Genomic DNA, 21,951 nt, shown 5'->3' with positions numbered 1-21,951 from the left:
ATCTAAACCAGATATTAAATAAAATCACAAAAAGCAATATACCAAAAAACCCAGAGATCTTCCTCCTAAGTAATATAAGAAACAAAGAATTTGGACTCGATTTGGATGGAGCACAAAAAAGATTTGTTATGATAGCCCTAGCTGTAGCAAAAAAATGTATTATGTCAACCTGGAAATTAGAAGACAACTTGAGAATACAACAATGGTATATAGAAATGAATAAATGTATTCCATTAGAAAAAATAACCTATAATTTAAGAAATAACATTACAATATTCAAACAAATATGGGAGCCATACATGAAACACAATAGAGAAATCCTACCATGGACTTCCACCACCTAAAATGACAGAAGGAGAAGATAACGAAAAGAACTGACTCAGTAAAATTTCTTGTTTATTTTTATTAAGTGACAACATTGTTTAACGGGTATAATGTATCTTATAGATCGAACTTCAAATAAATGGGGAAGGGGGTGAGGGAGGGAGGGAAGGGAGGGGGAAAAAAAAACGACACTGTATATATTTAAGAAGAAAAATGTCTGTATGTATCTTGGTCAATATGGTTTATAGTGCGAAAAATAAAAAAATTGAAAAAAAACAACAAACTGAATCAAGGACTATTTAAGGACTCTTACTTTTGCACTTTATTGTTTGCTTTTTTTCTCCTCTCCGCATTGAAGTTAGTTGTTCACATTTCTTTATCTGTTTACATGTGTACACTGGGTACAGCTTTTTTTGCACTACCAATAAGTGGTCATTCTGCTGAGGCCACAGGTAAAAGGAACCTCAAATCAATCTGAAATCTGAATCCCTCAGTGATGAGCCTACATCTCTGTGGTGAGAGGTTCTGTGGTTTGATCACCACACAGTCCAGCCAATTGCTGTGAAATTATCATCGTGACCTCAGGAAAAGCAACAACAACCACAGACAGTTCAGATCCTGGAGAGTGAGCCACAGCCAATGTGGGGATCAGCAATGAAGATAAACTCCACGCTTCTCTCCACATCGCCCAGCCAAGTCGAGAATAGAAACACTATCCTTGTTATTTGTGGATTTTATGCACAGTCAGGATGTGACATCACCAGAAGGGCCAACTGTTATTGGCCAGCCTTAATTCTTTTCACCAAACTGTATGATGGGGCCGCTTCAAAGGGCATCTAAACATCAAGCCTATTTTCCTTTGAATATTTTGAGAATTTTCATTCAACGTGCAGTCAAAACGAAGAATAATCAATAAGAAAAATATCACTATCAGTAATATCAACAAATTAATACAAATGTCGATCCACACCTCAATGTTAAAGGAAGTGAGAGAAAAAAGAAGTCAACATGTGATTCAATTATCAAAAAAGAAAAATTACAACAATACTACAAAAATGCAAATTCAATGTCCATGTTGAACCAAAGAGAGAAGGAAGAACAAAATGAGAAGAACCCTCCCACCTCACAAGAAACAAGAAGAAATGTAAGAGAAAGAATAAGATATCGAAAGCGTTGGTCTGATATTTCCGATTTCAATGGATGTAACTTTTGTGAAGTAAGGTATAGCTGATGCAAGAAGTTTTATTGCATCAGCTGATACCTTACATTAATCGTGTTAATCCTGCTGTCCCGACATAAGTTAGACCAGCAAAATGGATAAATTTCTATACCTAAGTCTGATTCCCACCTTTGCCTTGATTTATCGAGCCCTCGTTTAGAGGTTAACATTGGTAGGCTGGAGTGACAAGGCCAGGTTGGTAAGTAAATCAGATGACCCTTTCTGAAGATAAATCGGAAGGGTCCAAACTCAAATGGGTGTTTCCCTGACAAGAGTCCCAACATGGTTATTATTGAATTGCCCTCATTGCAGGGGATGTTTAAAGCAGTAGCATGAAAAAAGCTTACCTGAAAACATCCGTGTCCGGCCTGAGTGGGACGAGGTGCCACTGGGAGGGGACCCCACCACAAACACAGTGGGGGCTGGACTGCATGAGAGGGCCACACCAACACCTGCAGGAAGATGCCCACCACTGGCTGCACCGAGAGCTGGAGACAGGAGAAGAGAAGTCACACTGGGAGGCCCGTCTGAGTTACTGCAACACCATGCTCTGAGCACTGAGAACACTCTCACTGGGCCCTCCTTCACTTTGCACCCTCACTGTGCATTCTCACCGTGCACCCTCACAGAACGAGGGAGGCCCAGGCCATTGAGATTGTCCAATGTGAATTTCTATAGCACCTTTAATGCTTCATGGGAGCATTATAAAATCTAATTAACCAATGGACTTCTGTTAAGACATATAAGGTTCCACTGAAACTCTATCAATTGTATAGTTTGTGGATGACACTAAAGTGTCTAATACTGTAGATAGTGAAGACATTTGCCGAAGCTTGTAGCAGTACATTGATGGGTTGGGCAGCAAGGGCAGAGGAATGGTTGATAGGACTAATGCAGAGAAATGTGAGCTTTTGCATTTTGGAAGATCTAAAATGGGTTGTGTGATAGTACAGATTCCATCACCAATGTGTCTATGTACAGATTGTAGTGTAGAATGACTGTGATTGGCTGAGAGCGTAGCCACACCTACTGGCAGGTCTTCAAGGATTGCTCCTAGCCAGACTAGGTCATTCTGGATTGGTCGACCTACTTGTGATACGCTCCAGTCTTTTAGTTAATAAAAGCCTTGGTTTGGATCAACAAGTCTTTGGTTCTTTCGACATGTTCTACAATTTTATTAACTAAAAGGTTTTGAAGGGATGGAGCGTATGCTAAGGCTGGAACGCCTCGACATCGACCAACAGACGGCTACAGTCTCAAATGACTTTAAGCACTGGGTGAGATGCTTTGAAACATACTTACAGCTCTCTGACCCTGCCGTGATAGAGGACACCCATTGACTACTAATATCGATGACTATGGTGTCCCCGAGAGTCTACTAGAGTGTCCAGGATGCAACCACTTATGCCACAGCCATGAAGGTGCTGAAAGGGCTCTACCAGCAACCGGTGAATAGGGTCTATGCTCGGTACAAACTTGCAACAAGGAGGCGACAGCCTGGTGAGTCCTATAGAGCTTATATTCAGACACTAAGGGCAATGGGCAGGTACTGTGCCTGCACAGACAGAACTGCTGTGGAGACCACAGACGATCTCATTCGGGATGCCTATGTGGCCGGGGTTCGATCGAATGAGGTGAGGCAGCGTCTGCTAGAGCACGGGGGAGAAAACCTAGAGGACGTAATCCGGATCGCAGAGACGATGGAGGCTGCGGTCTTAAGTATGGACATGTACACTAGGGGCTGGACCCCACACTCTGATGTGAGTAGGATGCCCTCCGTCTACCCTACTACCCCCCCCCCCCGGCACATCGATGGCCTGTCCAACTCCAAAGTGTTATTTCTGCGGGAGGAACAAGCACAGCAGTTCCCAGTGCCCGGTGAGAAAATCCAGATGCCAGAAGTGCCTTAAAAACGGCTACTTTGCTGTAGTCTGTCACTCCAAAATGGCCACCGTTAAACACAGTGCCTCGTGTGAAGCCCAATCGCCACCCTCCCATTCAAAGACTTCTTCCTCAGAGCTCTCGTCCAATGAGAGTGAGGGCTCCACTGCGCAGCAGCGCCTGACATCACAAGGCAGACGTCAACTGCGGAAGGTACAACCCACCCTCGCCGCAATGACTTTCACCCTACCTCACAAAGTAATGTCCGACCAGGCCCCAGCCCCGACCTCAACGGCTGCCGCCGCCGCCGACCAGGGCCCCGCTGCCGCCATCGACAGGGAACCCGCCGCTGACCCCCGGGGACCCGTCGCCGCCCCCTGGGGACCCGCCGCCGCCCCCCGGGGACCCGCCGCCACCGCTGAGTTCCTCCAGCATTTCTATGTGCTTTTACCACAATCAGAGCGTGTTTCACTCAGTTCAGTTGATCCACTGTGAAATCTCTTCAAGGGATGCCTCCCCTGAAGAAGTTCTCCTCCTCTCTTTGAAGGGAGTTCTGTGAGTGTCTCTCACTGCTCCCCATCTGCACTGCCTGCTGCTCTCAAGCTCTACGACCACTTTCTCACCCAGACTTGCTTCCACAGCCATGTGTCTTTCCTGGCTACTTGCTTCTGCCACCATCAGGTGCCATGTGAATTACAGCTCCGTTTCCAAGCCTTCTAGTTTGGCTCCCACCAGGATCTTGGGTACCTGTGCTTCATTGACTCCTGCTCTTCGTTTCTCTCGCCATATCCTGCGTATTACCCTTAGCTCAATGCGCAGGTAGCGGCAGACTCTCTCTTTCCTGCTGCCTCGGCTCCATCCCTTACTCTCCATGATCTGCCACGCATCTCTCCCACACTTCATCCTCCGTTGGATCCACGCATTCAATGGCTGATTCTACGCACACCTGGCATCCATCAAGGATTGGAAGCTCACATCCCTGAAGATTGCTGCATCGGGGACCTCCCATGCAAGTCTCCACTCTGGCCCTGTTGGTTTACAGGAAAGAGCTCCTGTCACGAGTCTCCACCTTGGCTTTGGTGACCAACAGGACAGATCTCCTGACGTGGCTCTCCACCTTGGCCTCGGTGACCTACAGGACAAGCCTCCGACAGGACCGGGCTTCACACGAGTCTCAACCTCAATCCTGGTGTCCTATAGGATCAAGCTTCCGACATGAACTTTCACCCTGAACTCAGCAACCGACTGAACCGAACTTCAGACATGAGTTTCCACCTTGGTCCCTGCAACCTACAGGACCAAGCCTTGTGAACTCCCACTCTGGCTCCAGGAATGCACAGGCCTCTCTCTCTCTCTCTCCACCCTCTGACTTTCCCAACCTTCCACCTCTTGATCCACCTCATCCTCCACCCCAATGAACCTCCCCTAATCCTTGCCTGGTCTTCCCCATTTCCTCTGACCTTCCCCTCTAGGAGACGGAACACTATGTCCTCAGCAGAGTCCTCACTATCATCCCCCTTTGCTCACACCTCCATGAGTTCCGCGCGTGCCATGATGCTGAACTCTTCTCCTGTCAGCTCTGACTCCATGCTTACTTCCATAATCACGATTCTCCACCCCCACTACAGATCCCTTCTTCCATTTTAAAATGTCTTCCTCCTTCTGGAAACCCCATTCCGGTTTTCTACTTGCTCTGGACTTTTATATTTCCAACTGCCGTCGTGACATCAACCATATCATCCTCTACTTCCCTCACTCATTCCAACCTCACCCCCTCGGAATGCCTGGCCCTCCACTCTCTCCGCACCAATCCTAACGTTACCATCAAACTTGCAGTCAAGGGTGTTGCTGTGGTGGTCTGGTGTACAGACCTCTTCCTGGCCAATGCCAGATGACAACTCTCAGAAACCTTCTCTAACTTACCCCTCCAACAGGACCCCACCAAAACTCATCAAACGCATCACCACCATCTCTGAACTCATCACTTCTGGTCACCTCCCTGGCATGGCTTCCAACCTTATTGTTTCCCAACCCGGTACCACCTGTTTCTATCTCCTACCCAAGATACACGAACCCAATTGTCCCAGCAGACCCATCGTGTCCGCGTGTTCCTGCCCCATCGAATTGGTTTCCGCTTACCTTGATTCTTTTTGTCTCCCCGATCCAGTCCCTTCCCCCCCACATCTGGGACTTTTCACATGCCCTCCATCACTTCAACAACTTCCACCTCCATAAGCTCGATCACCTCATGTTTACCTAAACACCTCATTCTCTATACTGACTGCCTCAAAGTCCTTCGTTTCTGTCTGGACCCAACTAGTCCCCCTCCACCTCTACCCTCCTCGGGCTGGCAGACCTTGTCCTCACTCTCAATAATTTCTCCTTTGACTCATCTCACTTTCTCTTGGTTAAAGGGGAAGCCATGGGCACCCCCATGGGCCCCAGCTATACCTGCCTTTTTGTTGGCTACACAAAGCAATCTGTGCTACAAGCCTACACAGGCAAGGGCCCACAACTCTTACTCAATGACTACTTTGGTGCTGCCTCATGCACCCATGATGAGCTCGTTGACTTCATCCACTTTGCTGCCAACTTCCACCCTGACCTCAAATTCACTTGGTCCATCTCGAGCAACATTCTCCCTTTCCTCAATCTCTCTGTCTCCATTTCAGGAGACAAACTCTCGACAGACATCTTCTACAAACCCACCAACTCCCACAGCTACCTCGACTAGACCTCATCCCATCCTGTCCCCTGTAAGGATTCCATTCCATTCTCTTAATTCCTCCTTCTCCGTTGCACTGCACCCAGAACAAGGGATTCCATGCCAGATCATCAGAGATGTCCTCCTTTTTCAAACAATGTGGCTTTCCCTCTACCACCATCAACTCGGTGCTCACCCACATATCCTCCATTACCTGCACATCTGCCCTGGCCCCCTCCACCCCCATGTGCAACTCGGACAGGATTTCTCTTGTCCTTATCTACCATCTCACCAGCCTCCACATCCAACACATCCTCCTCCATCCTCTGCCATCTACTACATGATCCCACCACTAGACACATATTCCCCTCTTCACCTTCCACAGGTACCGCATCCTCCATGACTCCCTCATCAACTTCTCCCTCCCCACCAATCGTCCCCTTGCTATCTATACCTGTGACTGCAGGAGATGCTCCACTTGCGCCCACACCTCCTCCCTCAGCACCATTCGGGGCCCCAAACAGTCTTTCCAAGTGAAGCAACATTTCACTAGTGAATCTGCAGGGATCATTTACTGCAACCTGTGCTCCTGTCGTGATCTCCCCTATGTTGGAGAGACTGGATGCAGAATGGGAGATCACTTTGTTGAGCACCTTGGCTGTCTGCCACAACAGAGTGGATCTCCCAGTGGCCATCCATTTCAATTCTCCATCCCATTCCCCTGCTGACATCTGTTCATGGTCTCATGTACTGCCAGCCTGAAATCACTTGCAAACTGGAGAAACTACACCTCTTCTTCTGACTGGGCACCCTCCAACTGGATGGCATTAATATCGACTTCTCTGGTTTTCGTTAAACCCCCTTCACTTATTTCCCCATCGCCTTCCCCCTTTACTGTCTCCTTTCACACAGACTTGATAAATTCTCACCTCTCCCCTTATTATATCCAATTGAAACCTTTTGTTGGTCTGTCTTGCCAGCATTGTCTGTATTCTGAGATTCCTTGCTCCTGGCTCGTTCTGCTTATTCCTTGAAGGGCTCAGATCTAAAATATTGTCAATATATCTTTGCATTTTATGGACGCTGAAACCTTCATGTTTCACTCAGGCTTTAAAAAATACATGGTTTCAGGAGAGAGGTAAGGGAGGGGATTAAGCCCAGGACCTTGGCTCAGGGGATCATTCTATCCCCAGTCTGAATAAGGGTAAAAGAGTCATGCACTGTAGGACTTGCAATTATGGTGAGGGGGGGAGGGAGTGGAGTTTAAAGCAGACGTGCCAGTAAAGATTTTCCAGAATGGTGGGTGGGTGGAATGGGGTGCCAGGGCTAGTGGTGGGAGCAGATACAGTATATTTAAGAGGCTTTCAAACATATACATGAATATGCAGTGGGGTGGAGGGATATACATTGAATGCACACTGCAGAGATCCAATTTGATTGCTACATTGTGGTTGGTGTAGACATGATGGCCAAGGGCTGTTCTTTGTTCTCACTGCCATCCCCGGGTTCAGAAGGGATGCCTGTTCATCCTCCCCTGAGCCGCTGTCCTAAATCACGCTACCTGTCATATCCATTGGCCTCTCTGTGTTCAGGCTGTCGTTGCTGGCGGCCTCCACAACCTGCCCTCCAAATGCTGCTTTCAGGAGTAGATCTGATAGTTTACCAGCACTCAGCGATCTGTAGGTTGTGCAGAAGGTTTATCAACACGTGGATTACAAGACACTCTTCACAGACTGAAAAATAGACCTTCTCTGATCTCCTTAAGAAATGTCAGATCCAGTGAACAGAGGAAGGCTGAGAATCATCTTCGCTTATCCTTTATTCAGCTGTTAGCATACATCCCTGGTGACACAATCTATTGACCCCTTATCTGCTGCACAGCCCACGCCTTAGTGCAGCAGATCATCCAACTCAGTTCACTGAGCCAGTGCTTCCCCTTTCCGGAGTAATCCATTAGTCGCACTCTCCTGCTTGTGCCTCATTAGTCCCATGAAATGTTCCTTGTCCCTGAGTTCAGTGCTTGTAGATACCCATGATTCAGTTTGTAACTGAAGTCTTAGCAAGCAGCAAACCCTAACTATTGTGTCAAAACTTACATCTACAGGAAGAATTGGGTCATCTTAAAACTGGTTTCTCTGTAATCAGCTTGTCATCCATTGGAAACTATTCAATCTGAAACGTTAACTTTAAACATCTCGCTCAATTTTTGCTTGACCTCCTCTGTTCAAGGGCGACCACAGTAGCTTTTCTTGTCTTTCCCCCTCACTGAAATCCTTCAGGACTCTTGCCAACAAACTTCCAGCATCTCCCAACCGTTCCCACTCCTCTGCTGAATCCATCACTCTCAGTGTTTTGTCCCCTGGTTCTGGCCTCACCTGCCAGTGGATTAATTGACTGCTGTGAATTGCCTTTGGTGTGCAGGTGAGTGGTCAAGTTGGGGCAGCTGATGGGAAGTGGGGAAAATGAATTGGATAGGTATTGGACCAGCAATGATGGTTGGTATGGACTTGTTTCCAGTTGCTGGGCTGTCAGGCTGTTAATCACTTTCATATGTAAAGGAAGGGGTCTGCTCACAACTTGCACCCATACCCTCCCATTGACCTGCTATTGAACTTGAAGGGGGTCAACGGCCCGGTACGTGACCTGCTGGGGTTAATTATCAAACCTGCCAAAAGGTCCCTTCACTTGCTCACTGGGCTTCTGTGTGGCCCCGAGATGCTGCTGGTGGAGGTGACCCAGGTCCGGTACTGTCCTATTGCGATTCGAGGCCAGAGTCACACCCTGGTGAGTGAGCAGGGTGACGAGATTCTGTGTGCTGGGAAGTTCCGGGTACTCGAACGGCGAGGACGACACCTTGGAAAGCAAAATTAGGAGCTTGTTCACTGAAATGTGGAAAATAGGAGCATTCAGCCCTTCAAGCCTGCTCCACTACTCAATATGAGCCTGTGTCCTCAGTAAAGGAACCCAAGGAGACTGCAGATGCTGGAATCGGAAGCCAAACTCAATCTGCTGGGGAACTCAGCAAGTGGAACAGCATCCACAGGAGAAATCTGATCTATGACCCCTGTTTCTGTTTTCCTTCCACACCCTTTAGCCTCAACGGCCATGTCTAACTCCATTTCTTATATATCTAATGAACCAACCTCAACAATTTTCATTGGGAGGGAGTTCCGTTAAGTCCACAGCTTTTGAGTGAAAATATTTCTCATCTCATTCCTCAATGGTTTCCTCCTGATCCTTACAATAAGTTGATTTGCTTTGAACACATTTCCCTGTAGCAGCCTGCTGCCCTCCCTTCTACCAAAACGACAGATGTTCACAATTTTACAATGAGTTTATGCGTCTCTGCATCAAGGTTAAAGTAACTCCTGCTGCTCAAAGTCTGTGCCAGCTGCACCACTGAGTGACTTTAAGATGTGGACTTCACTGATTGATTCAATATGGAATTTTCCAACTTTAGGTAACCCCCCTCCTCCACTGAGTTCCAGTTTGCAACTCTTCTCCACTTACTCCTATTTTCTCTCCACCTCTCCCTCCTTCTCTTCAATACTATTGGCTCCTCACCTCTTCCTTCCTTCTTCGTATACTTGTTATCTCCCCTTCCCACTTTAGACCCAATAGTGGGTCCCAAATTAGAACAGTGACTACTTCCACTTGTGCTTGTGGCACTGAGACATGTTGACAAAAATTAAATCACAGTTTGGGGAGTACCATGGGTGTGCAACTCATGTCACGAAAACAGAGCATCTGCTGGGATCTTGCTGCGTACAAATTGACTATCACTTCTCTCTGATAGCACTTTAGTTTCCACTGAAGTGAAGGAAGATGCCAAATCAAAGCAACACCCTTTAACAACGTCAATCAACGTTTCCCCCCCTCCCCACCCACCCAAGCTCATGCATGCGATCCTACCTTTGTTGGGGAACCCACAATGGTAGGGAGTGGACTCCTCTGAATTAGCTCGGAGAGTTTGGGCGAGAGCCTCATCTGCCTGCAGGGCGGTTGTCCAAGCATCTGTGGAGGCTGGGTCACACAATCCACCAGAGGATCTGAATTTTCCTTCTTCAGCTCTGAGGGGATGGGAGCACTGTGTAGCCTGCAGCCCAAACCATGCTGGTGAGGCGCTGGTAACGGGATACCTGGTTTCAAAGAAAGAACACATCTATTACCTTTGGACCACTATACGAAGGCAGCAGACCTTACCCCGATTTGAGTCCAAATTTTCTTTTTTTCTTTTAATGCCCAGAATTGAACCTGCATCTTTAGATCTCAATTCCTATCATCATGGCCCTCTCTCCTGCTGTAAGCTCCACATCGGAAGTTCATAATCTAAGTGCCTTTTCTATCACCCTCATCTCTCAGTGTGGTTATTCCTCTCAGATGGACAGCATCACCATGGCCTCCACATCCTCTCAAAACAAAGCTCAATAGCTATAGGTTCCCTCAACCATTGGATAGTCAATCTTAAGCAATGAGGCAGGAATCTCAGGAACTAGACAGTGTGTCAGATTATGTTATTTTTTAAATTATATATAAATATGTTTTAAAGGAGATAAAATATGGCATGTTTTTTAGTGTTGGTCACATACAGATACAAACACTTCAAAACAGATCTCATTTAAAATGCTAGAGCTCTGCTCAAGCCAGACAGTCCAGGCTCCGAGTGTCTTTGCAAAAACTTTGAAGAATACCTACAGAGACTTCACAAGTAGGTGTTCATTGGACATATATGGAGTAATGAATTATTGTTTTGGAAAGCAACAGACGAACGGACTTAGAAGGTTGGGTCCGGTGCTGCAGTCTGAGTACAGTTTGCTGTTCTAAGGGGGTCATGTGGTTTTCTCTGAGAGAGAGAGAAAGATCACTTCTACAGTCCAGCAGCAGCAGCTGGGACTGGAACAGGACAAGCTGGCAAGCTTGTGGGAAAACCCTATTTTGAAGAATGGTTGTGAGTTCTTAGTTCAGCCTGGTCAAAGCCCTTGTGGTCCATACAAGAGGAAAAACCTGGCTGCACTTGAAATAAGGGAAACAAAAAGGAACTCTGGTGACCTGAAAGAAAGAGGTTATCATCTGGAAAACACTGATGGGGCAGGTTTCTTTACCAAGATACTGAAGTAGCTGATCTAAAGGAATCAATTGTGGGTATTCAAAGAGCAACAAATCTCTCTCTGAAAACCGACAAGAACCTTCCTGAGTGGTAACCATTTACTTTTCAAGCACCAAAGCCTGGTGAACTTCATAAATCTTAGATTCTGTGCACAATATAAGAATTCCCTGCAACCAGTGAACTTGGAGGAATGAGAAGTGAGATTGGACTGTGAATCAAAGAACTTTTCTGAACTTATATACACATTACATCCACGTGGACAGATTTAGAAGGGAGTTAAATTAATAGTAATAAGTTAGAATTTGATCTTGTTTTCTTGTTGAAAGATAATTAAAAGTAACTTTTATTTAAGTAACCATTTTCTTGGTGAATTTCTATTGCAGCTGGGGTTTTTAATCCTCTGGGGTCGCAACATTTGGGGTTCGTCTTTTCGGATTTAAAATTGGACTTTTGGGATATTAAATTTTTGGAATTTATTAGTTAATTGATTTTTCCAAGATAATTTAAAGCTTGTGTTTGTGGAAAAACAGGAGCAGTGGAGGTTAGTACATTTTTGTCACAACCATCACCTGCAGAGCTACCGAGCAAGTGAAAAGAGGAACTGATGGTTATTTCTAAAGCATTAAAGCTGACTGAAGTCAAGCATTGGATGAGGAAATTACAAACACAGAGGATTAAAGTGAAATATTATATAGGTGAGGGAAAGTTTGTTGATGAAAGACAAAGAAAATATGACTTGGACCAGATTGAAAGGCATAAACAGTTTCAATTAGAGAAATTAAAAATTGAGAGAACTGAGGCTGTAACTCCTGGGGAGAGGTTTTTGGCTAGTAGAGAAGTAAATCTAGTTCCTCCTTTTGATGAGGGAGATAATAGATACATATTTTCAGACTTTTGCAAAGGTCGCTGAGAGCTCAAGATGGCCAAAAGAAAAATGGTCTTTTATGCTCCAAAAGTGTATTGAAGGGAAAAGCACAAATTATATACTCTTAAGTGGCAAATTATGAGACTGTTAAACAAGCAGTATGAAAGCTTATGAGTTGGTTCCAGAAGCGTATAAACAAAAACTTAGGAGTTTGGTAAAAACATGGAACTAATCTTATATGGAATTTGCTCTGGGAAAATCTGTAGGTTTTGACCAGTGGTGCGCCTCAAAAGGAATAAATAATAATTTTGACAGATTGAGAGAATTGATATTAATTGAAGAAATTAAAAGGTGTGTTCCAAATGAGATTAAATTATACCTGGATGAGAGAGACGTGGGGACGTGGCAGCCAACGGCAAGATTAGTGGATGAATATGCCCTGATTCATAAAAACAAATATCAGAATAGTGAGCCTTTTTAGAGGGTTAATGTGGAACAGATTAGTAAATCTGAAATTAAATCTGGGGAGAATGTTAAGAGAAAAGATGAAGGTAAGGTGGGAAAGGATAGAACTTTGGGATTTGTATGTCATTTTTGTAAAAAACCTGCCACAATTTATCTCCTTTAAAACATATCTATACATAATATAAAATATAACATAACCTGTCGCAACAGCAACTGTGAAACTGCCCAATTACACCCAATTAACCTCCCAACCACACAAGTTTTTGGAGGGTGGGTGGAAACTGGAACATCCAGTGGAAACCCATGCTGCTCATGGGGTGAACGTACAAACTCCTTACAAACAGCAATTGATTCAAAACCAGGTCACTGGTATTGTAAAAGTGTTGTGCTATACAATACAATCAGTCTGTGTGGGAAGCTTGACATGGAATAATACATTGTGCTGGAATACATGACATTTCTCCACTGAGAACAGCTGCAGCTCCACCTTCCGAAGGTACTCGCACACCATTCAGGGGTGTCTGTTTATCAAGTGTCCAGGGCAAGATCATTGAACAACCCCTTGGCTCAACATACCTGGTGGAGAGAGTGAGCAAGGCTTCAAACTTCCGGCAGATGACCGTCGATGCCACGTAGAGCCCTGGTCTCTGTGACCAGCAGGGCATGCTGCTGCTTTATTGATTCCTACTGGGTTTGTGTTGCAAGATCTTCCAAATGCCTCTGACCTGAACAGGAAGCAGGTACAGCTCATCAAAGGTAAGGACGTGCACACCTCTGCTATCAGGATACCCCAAACTGCTTAACAGTCCTGAAGGACCCTTTAGCCACTGCTGTAACACAGCAGCTAATATGCACACTGCTAGCTCCCACAAAGAGCAAGGTGATAAATCAGAAAGATGTTTTGGTGATGCTAAGGAAAGCATAGAACAGCTGATCTGTTCTTCCTCAGCGATGAGTGCTAATACTGGCTCAGAAGATCCAGATGTGGAAACAGGTTGGATTCAGAAAATATACCAACAGCAAGTGGCCATTCAGCCCTTCAAGCCTGCTCAACCACTGAGTATGACCATTGCTCTTGAAATAGTGTCAAGGACAGTCACTCGCATTGCCTCCAGAATTTGGTCCCTCTTGGAATCAATGCTGTGAAGAGGTCTAAAAAACGGCCCTAATGTATCTCGAATTGGACATTAATGAGCAGTTTACTGGTGATTAAGTATTGGTGATTGGTTTAATCATTTTGAGACTTCTGTCCCCTAGTCCCACTTTCTCTCCATACCCCTTGATGCTTTAACCAATAGGGAAACATCCAAATCCCTTTTGAATATATCCCATGAACCAGCCTCATCAACTTTCTGTGGTGGGAGTTCCATCAGTTCACAACTCTTTGAGCGAAGAAGTTTCTCTTCATCCCAGTCCTCCTCCTCCTCATACTGTGACCACTTGTTCTGGACTTTCCAACATCAGGAAGTTTTGTCCTGCATCTAACCTGCCTGGTCCTGTCAGAATTCTAAATGTCTCAATGAAATCCCTCTTGTTCTTCTAAATTCCAATGAGTATATCCCTAGTCTACCCAGTCTTTCAAAAGCAGATAGAAAACTGACTGGTGAGAGTGTCAGATGGGCCCCTCACAGAAGCAATCATGTAGGTCAAAGTGTAAAACAATGTTATAGAAGCTTGGAAGAAAGATGCTATAACAATTCTGGATAATATTAATCATTATCTGGAGTGAACAAATCAAATTGGCAAGGGTCACCATAAAAAGTACAATCACAGGATGTCTTAAATATACATTGAGAAACCAAGGCCATTTTGGTATTATGTAATTGGACAGGATTATTAACAAGGTCTTAATAAAGGACCCCTCGGAAAGAGCGACCGTAGCTTGGCAGGATTTCAACTTCAGTCTGAGGGTGAAAAAGTCAAGTGTGGAAGAAAGTCTCCACCGTGAGACTGTAACACAGGAGTTAAGGAGAGTGTCAAATGATAATAAAATACAGAGAATTATGCTCATACCAGTGGCAGGGAAAACATTGGGACACCAACAGTAAATAACTACAACAGGGAGACTATAATAATATAAAAGTAAGAGTTTCACAGACATAAAAATTGAAAGAGAGCATCTAAAGTAAACTATAGTCCTTTTGGGGGCTGAGGGTCAGGAAGCAATCTTGGGAAATGCCAGAGATTTTAAATAATTATTTTAGATCAATCTCTGCATCCACATAATACTAGATAAGAATAGGGTGATCGGAAGGACTTTAAAACAATCTCCATTGCTAGATAAAAAATACCAGACAAATCCAAGTGGCTACAGACCGACAAGTCTCTAGGACCAGATGGCTTGTAGAGGGGCTTCTGAGCTAACAGATGCTTTCATCGGAATCCACCAAAACTCCCAGAATTTGGGAGAGATCACAGAGGAATGGAAAACCATAAAGATCATGTCACCATTCCTGAGAGATGGGAGAGAGCATGGAGCAATAGGCCACTTAATCTAATGCCGGTCATTAGGAAAATACTGGAGTCCATGATTAAGAAGGACACTTAACAGAGTCCAACCTAACATTATGAAATGGAATTGGTGTTTGAGGATGTGGCATATGGTGAAAATAAAGATGAACCAGGAGGCACGATATATTTGCATTTCCAGAAGCCATGCAATAAGATGCCATGTGAAAAGTGGCTGCCTGGGAATGTCTGGCTCACTGACAGATAACAGAGGGTCACGATAAATTGGCTATTTATGGATTAGACACAGGTCACAAAGATCTTTCTAATGATCTACTATTTACACTAATTGGTTGAAGGCACCAAGTGCTGCTGATGGGTGGGTTGTCATGTGGTGGTGAAAACACAAAGGGATATGAATAGGTTCCGTTGTGGGCAATATGAGGCAATTGGTGTCTAATGTGGGAAAAGTTCAAGGAGGAATCAAAGGGAAAATTATTAACCAAATGGAGTCAGATTACAAAATGCTGCAATACAAAGGGGGAGGAGGGGGTAGGAAGGGGGGTAGGAGGGAGGAGGGGATGGGGGGAGGAGGGAGGGGAGAGGGGAAGGAGGGAGGGAGGGAGGGGGAGGGGAGAGGGGGAGGAGGGAGGGAGGGGGAGGGGGAAGAGGGGGGGAAGAGGGGGGAGGGAAGAGGGGGGAGGGGGAAGAGGGGGAGGGAGGGGGAAGAGGGGGGGAGGGGGAAGGGGACAGAGGGGGGAGGGGAGGGGGACAGAGGGGGGAGGGGAGGGGGACAGAGGGGGGAGGGGAGGGGGGACAGAGGGGGAAGAGAGAGGGGGAGACTGAGACTCAGGTCTCAACTTTCTCTCCCAAAGACCGAGGGAGCACCTTCACTATCTGACTGCTGCAGTTCAATGAAGCAGCTCATGACCACGATGTGGAGAGCAACATGAGGTGGACAATGGGAGAAACAAAGAAAGTTGTATCCTGGGCAAACCTGTGAGCCAAGCAGTGGGTTTGATCTCCCAGGACAACACTCAGCAAAACTAGTTACCTTAAACATTAAGTCCCGACTCTGCCGAGCTTCTCCTTGTATCCCCGACTGTGATTAAAAGGAATTGTGTAATGCTCAAAGCCCGTCACATCAATCATCTGCTCCCTCATGTTGAATAACGAGCTTGAAAGGAAACTCAGAATGCTTTAAGGACTACTATGGATTGACTGACCAGAACTGTTCCTAGGCTGGGAACACTAACCTTGGCCGAATGTGCTTTGGAGACTGGAGGTTCTGCTCTATCCGCTGGTAGTTAAGAACCTGAGTGGGGACAGGTATGGGAATGGTGGCTCCATAGGTGCCAGTCGACTCCTGATTTGTCCTGTTGAAAGACACAGATACCAACAGTAGATAACATGAAAACAATGTAGTTATGGAACACCCTGGTCTACAGAAGTCCTGGTAACTCAAGGGCATGGAACTCTGGCTCAGCTCAAGTCAACAGCTCTCAAATTCAAGTCTTGCTGCTTACTCAAAACACTCCCTGGACTAGTTTCTCAACCACAGATAGTGACTGACCTGTGAAATTTTTCTAGCATTTTCTGTTTTTACTTCAGATTTACAGTATCTGCAGATAATTAGATTTGCAAAAGAGCTCTATTCCAGTAGAATATCAAGGGAAAAATAGAACGGCTGACATGTGCACTCCATTCCTTCATCATGGACAATCCCCTTGATAAAGATGGTCAGTGCCCAGGAAAGGAGAGCTCTTGTTATAGGGTGCCAACTGCCAGTGCTCCTGTGAGAACAGGAATAAAACATTATTGCCACCCTGTTAGCTAGGGTGGAGGTTAGAATGATGTGAACATCTAAACCTCTGCACAGATGAAGCAAATATGGACTAATCAGAGTGAGCTCCATGTGAGCCAATGAGAAATTAACTCTGTGTGAGCCATTCTCAGTGATTCCCAGAAACACTGACACAGAATGTTACCAATCTTCCCACTCTACCTCAAAGAAAACATCGTTTATTTCCATTGAAACTTCCCCAGCATCAAAACATTCCAAAGTAACTTTCTGCCCATTGGCACTTTCTAAAATTAGTCTTGAATGATGTGCCGATCCAACAAACACCAAGGCCGAGTGACCAGATACTGAGGGTGAATACCAGCCAGACATTGAATTTAAAATTTAAATTTAATTTAAAAAAAATTTAGATATACAGCACAGTAACATGCTGTTTTGGCCCACGAGTCCATGCCGTCCAATTAACCTACACCCTCCAATACATTTCAAACGGTGGGAGGAAACTGGAGCCCTTGGGGGAAACGCACGCTGACACGGGGAGAAAGTACTAACTCCTTACAGGCAGTAAGAATTCAAACCCCAATCCCAATTGCTGGCACTGCGCTAGCTACTATGCTAACCATGCCACCCCATGGTGGGAGAACTGCCTTCCTGCTTTTTAAATGGCACCACAGAGCTTTTATGTCTATGGACATGGTTATGACAATGGTTCAACACTTCATTGACCATTGGTACCTCTGGCAGTAGTTTGCATTCAAGCCTCTGGTGTGGAATTTGCTCATTTAAACTGGCACCTTGGTTTGACCCCTTCACTCAGAAAATTAAATTTAAATGTCAGTAAATTCACAACAACAAACATTCCAGAGTGGTGGGAGATAGTGCTGGTCTTACCCTGAGGGGCTTGGGGAGCTGCTGCAGGATGCGGAGGGAGAAAGCGGACCCCCGTTGCTTCCCAGCCCAGCAGAGGTCAGGACAGAGCTGCTGGAAGGAGAAAGGAGCAGAAAACAGAATAACCCTGGCAGTCACCAAACACAGCACAGAGCTTAAGACAATTCAGTGTCACTCACAAGCAGAACGCTCGGAGTATGGTGATGCTAAAGCTGAACGCAGCTCGAGGATCGGTCTCAGGAAGAGGCCTTGACCATTTGGGCTTGAAGCAAGGCCAATTTTTAACCCTCAGGAGGCTGCTGATCCTGGCACGTCCCCAGAGCAGAATGCCATGAATGCTCCCTTGGTCAGGCTGAGATTTGAACAGAGTTAAATATGGAAGGGAACTGGGGAGCAGGCAGGGAGGTGGGCAGATTGTCCTTTACTGCAAGGGGTTAGTAGCATAGAAATAAGTACAAAAGCCCAAGACCAGCACCTCTAGGTTCAAGAACAGTTTATTTCCAACAGCTATCTGGCTCTTAAACCTCTTAAAGGATACAATCAGGTACTTGCTCTGACACCACAAAAGGACTGTCTGCACTATTGCAGTCACTTATTTTTCTTGCATTAAGATAACTGTGAATATTTATTATCTATCTATGTTTTGTATGTTCTGTCTCTTTCTAATTTAATCAATCTATACTATTGTTGTCATATTACATGAAGTTCCTGTTTGGCAGCAGCCACCAAGAATTTTGGTGCACGTGTGCATTGTACAATGTGTATGATAATGAAGTTGTTATTGCTTTTACAATTGGGCACCTGGAGTATGTGTGGTGTGGGTCCCCTTATGGAAAAATGAGGCAGGTCCAAAGGATATTCCTCACTAGGCTAATTCCAGGGATGAGAGGGTTGACCAATCACGTAACTACAAAAATTAGATCTATATTCTTCGGCGTTTAGAAGAATGAGAGGTGGCAAAGCCAAGAACAAGAAGATGTTATATGTTTCTACTCATGGGAGAGTGTCAAACAGGGGGGAGATAGTTACAAAACAATAGGGTGGTCATTTAAAACAGGAGGTTAATGTCTGGAATTTTGTATTCCATCATGTTGTGGAGCTTGGATCTTTGGAGATATTTAAAGTGGAGGGAGACACATTTTTTGAAAGATCGGGGAATTGAGGCAATGGGGAACTGACACAGAAGAGATGAGGCTGGGGAAATCATTCACAGTGGCATTGAACTGAAGATTTCAGTGGTCTGCTCCTACTCTGTTTCATATACTTCAACAGACAATCATTCTGTAGATCTGTCCCACATCAATTCCAACCACCAGAGCCCTGCGAGGAAGCAGCGCAGCTGTGACACTAAAGGTTCAGATGGGAACATCAACATTTATCGTCAGTGTTTGGGGATTTGTCCGAACTTCAGGAGACGTGCTTGTAAAGCAGCATGGATTTTTGTGTCACCGGTCATAGTTGGAACCAGTCAGTGTCTGTCGAGCTATTCAGAGGCTGCTTCACTCCTGTCCTCTGAGGGACGCAGTCAACATCTCTGCAGCCTCAACCCAACAGGACAGACCCTTAACTGTGTTCTGGCCTCCCAAGACCTTTTTGTTTATATTTATATTCACGCAACATGTATATTGCCAGGAATAAACACAATTTATTGTCCATTCCCAATTCAGCCCTGGACAATGACTGTACAACCACTTCAGGCAACCAGGAAAGGTCAAGCACATTGGTGGGATTTGAGTAATTTTGGGGTAGAGAAGAGAGCAGAGTTCCTTAGCTGAAGGATATTGGTGGGGAGGAAGGCTTTGTGATGAACCAATAGTGGCATGCCCCTGATACCAGCTTTAAATCTCTGCAGGGCACTGATGGGGTGACCACTAAATGGGAGAGATTGAACCGAAGGAAGGAAAGCTTGCCCCATTTCAGGTGACCCAGACCTTGCATGGGTTCTGTTGGGGAAAAGCATGGCTTAATGAAAGCTGCAGTATTAAACCATAATGCCCAGTGAGCTGTAACAACATAGGGTAGACGTACCTGCTGTAGTTAAGGCTGTCAATCATAGTTCTTCCTGTCAAACTGTCATTCAGCAAGTCACCTGAGGAGCAACAGAGCCAAGTTTAGCCTCCCTTCCTGGCTTCTGTTCATGAACACTGAATAAAATCAAAACCAAACCCTTTGGACCAGAGGAGAATCGAGGGTTATGGGGATGGGGCAGTAAGATGGAGATGTCCCACCTCAAACGGGCAGTGTCACAACCTCTGTTTCCATTATCTTTATATAATTATTCAAATCAATGGAGAATGAGTTGGACCTTAGCACGAATATTCTGGGGAAACTCTGAAACTTCACAATTAGTTTTCGCTGAAGCATCTTCGAATTGGCTCAACTTGAGATTTTCACAAACGAAAACACTAATCTTCCAAATTTGGCAGGGTTTCTCTTTTTGTGGGTGTTTTAAATATTCCATGGTACAAAAAAATCAGATGGTAAACTCCTTTAACCTTCTTGCTATGGGGCAGAGAAGGGCTGAAAACATACTCGATGGGGTTGACACAGGATATACTACCTTGATGCGTCCCCTGTGGATGCTACAGTTAACATGTTCAGGGTTTTAAGTGGCTTTGTTCTCCACCCTCCCAACACCACATATATTGTGCACTGCCTCAACTCTCCCGTCCATTGCAGACATCTATGTGAGGCACTGACTCAAGAATGCAGCCAACATTGTAAAAGAACCCTGGTTACAACCTCTCCTCACCACTATCTTTGGATAGAAGATACAGAAGCTTGAAGTCCATTGCATCTAATTCAAGAACAGTTTTTTATCCAATGCTCTCAGGCAGTTGAACCTCCCCAAACTACTCAAACCATAAATTACTCCGTGACCACCAAAATATCCGTCTGCACTACTGAAAGGTCACTTTTTTCTTGCATCAATTGAAACTGTGAAGTTATTTCTCTAGATAACTGGCAGATAATGTGAAGGTAAATCTGAAAGATTTCTACAAGCATATTTAGAGTAAGAGGATATAGTAAGGGACAAAATTGGTCCCCTAGAGGATCAGAGTGGTCAACTATATGTGGAGCCTCACGTAATGGGGGAGATCTTAAACAGGTTTTTCTTTTGCATCAGTATTTACTCAGGAAACTGGAAGGAAAGGAAACAAACAGAAGTGTCATGAAACATATGGAGATTAAGGAGGAGGAGGTGAATAAAGGTAGACAAATCCCCTGGGGCAGATATGATATTCCTTTGGACCTTGAGGGAGACTAGTGTAAAAATTGCAGGGGCCCTGGCAGATATATTCAAAATGTCCTTAGCCACAGATGAGGTGCCGTTGTTTAAAAAAGTAAACCAGGTAATTATGGGCTGGTGAGCCTGACGTCAGTAGTAGGTAAATTATTGGAAGTTCTGAGAGATAGGATATATAGGTATTTGGACAGCCATGGGCTGATTAAGGACAGTCAGCATGGCTTTGTGTGTGATAGGTCATGTTTAACAAATCTTGTAGAGTTTTTCAAGGAAGTTACCAACAAGGTAAATGAAGGAAAGGCTGTGGACATTGTCTACATGGACTTAAGAAAGGCCTTTGACAAGGTCCCATAATGGAGGTTAGTTCAAAAGATTAATACACTAGTTCCCATGGAGAAGTTGTAAAGTGGATTTGAAATTGGCTATGTGGGAGAAAGCATAGAGTGATAGTTGCTTCTCAGTCTGGAGGCCTGTGATTACTGGTGTGCCTCAGGGCTCTGTGTTGGGACAATTGTTGTTTGTTGTCTATATCAATGATCTGGATAATAATTGGTAAATTGAATGAGCAAGTTTGCTGATGACACAAAGATAGGAGGCGTTGTGGACAGTGTGGAAGATTTTCAAAGCTTACAGAGGGATCTGGACCACCTGGGAGAATGGGCCAGTGAATGGCAGATGGAGTTTATACAGACAATTGTGAGGTGTTGCAATTTGGAAGGGAAACCAAGGTGGGACATACACAGTAAATGGCATCTGAGCCTTTATAAATCAAAGTATTGAGTATAGGAGTTGGGTTGTTCTGTTGAAGTTGTTTAAAACATTGGTGAGGCCAAATTTGGAGTATTGTGTGCATTTCTGGTCACATAACTACAGGAAGGCTATCAATAAGATTGAAAGAGTGCAGAGAAGATTTACTAAGATGTTGCCTGGACTTCAAGAATTGAGTTACAAGGAAAGATTAAACAGGTTAGGACTTTATTCCTTGGATCGAAGAAGAATGAG

General features: G+C 45.0%; 1 protein-coding gene across 6 annotated transcripts in view; it reads right to left on the bottom strand.

Moving 5' to 3' along the window:
- The window catches only part of ulk1b (unc-51 like autophagy activating kinase 1), an 81,861-nt gene that overhangs the window by 21,375 nt on the left and 38,535 nt on the right, over positions 1-21,951 (bottom strand). For 4 of the 6 annotated variants that reach the window (XM_069932495.1, XM_069932497.1, XM_069932498.1 and 1 more), the window contains 8 exons: positions 19,731-19,791; positions 17,706-17,795; positions 16,270-16,389; positions 13,142-13,290; positions 10,041-10,267; positions 8,794-8,981; positions 7,690-7,805; positions 1,891-2,031 (listed from right to left, as the gene is read on the bottom strand). In XM_069932495.1, coding sequence (XP_069788596.1) covers positions 1,891-2,031; positions 7,690-7,805; positions 8,794-8,981; positions 10,041-10,267; positions 13,142-13,290; positions 16,270-16,389; positions 17,706-17,795; positions 19,731-19,791 — 1,092 coding nt within the window. The remainder of the gene's footprint in view (positions 1-1,890; positions 2,032-7,689; positions 7,806-8,793; positions 8,982-10,040; positions 10,268-13,141; positions 13,291-16,269; positions 16,390-17,705; positions 17,796-19,730; positions 19,792-21,951) is intronic. The other 2 variants (XM_069932496.1, XM_069932499.1) reach the window with 2 other exon arrangements.

Source organism: Narcine bancroftii, chromosome 4 (genome assembly GCF_036971445.1).
Source record: "Narcine bancroftii isolate sNarBan1 chromosome 4, sNarBan1.hap1, whole genome shotgun sequence".
Lineage (NCBI taxonomy): Eukaryota > Metazoa > Chordata > Chondrichthyes > Torpediniformes > Narcinidae > Narcine > Narcine bancroftii.
The sequence above is the reverse complement of the archived record's forward strand: the minus strand, read 5'-3'. Positions and strand labels throughout refer to the sequence as shown.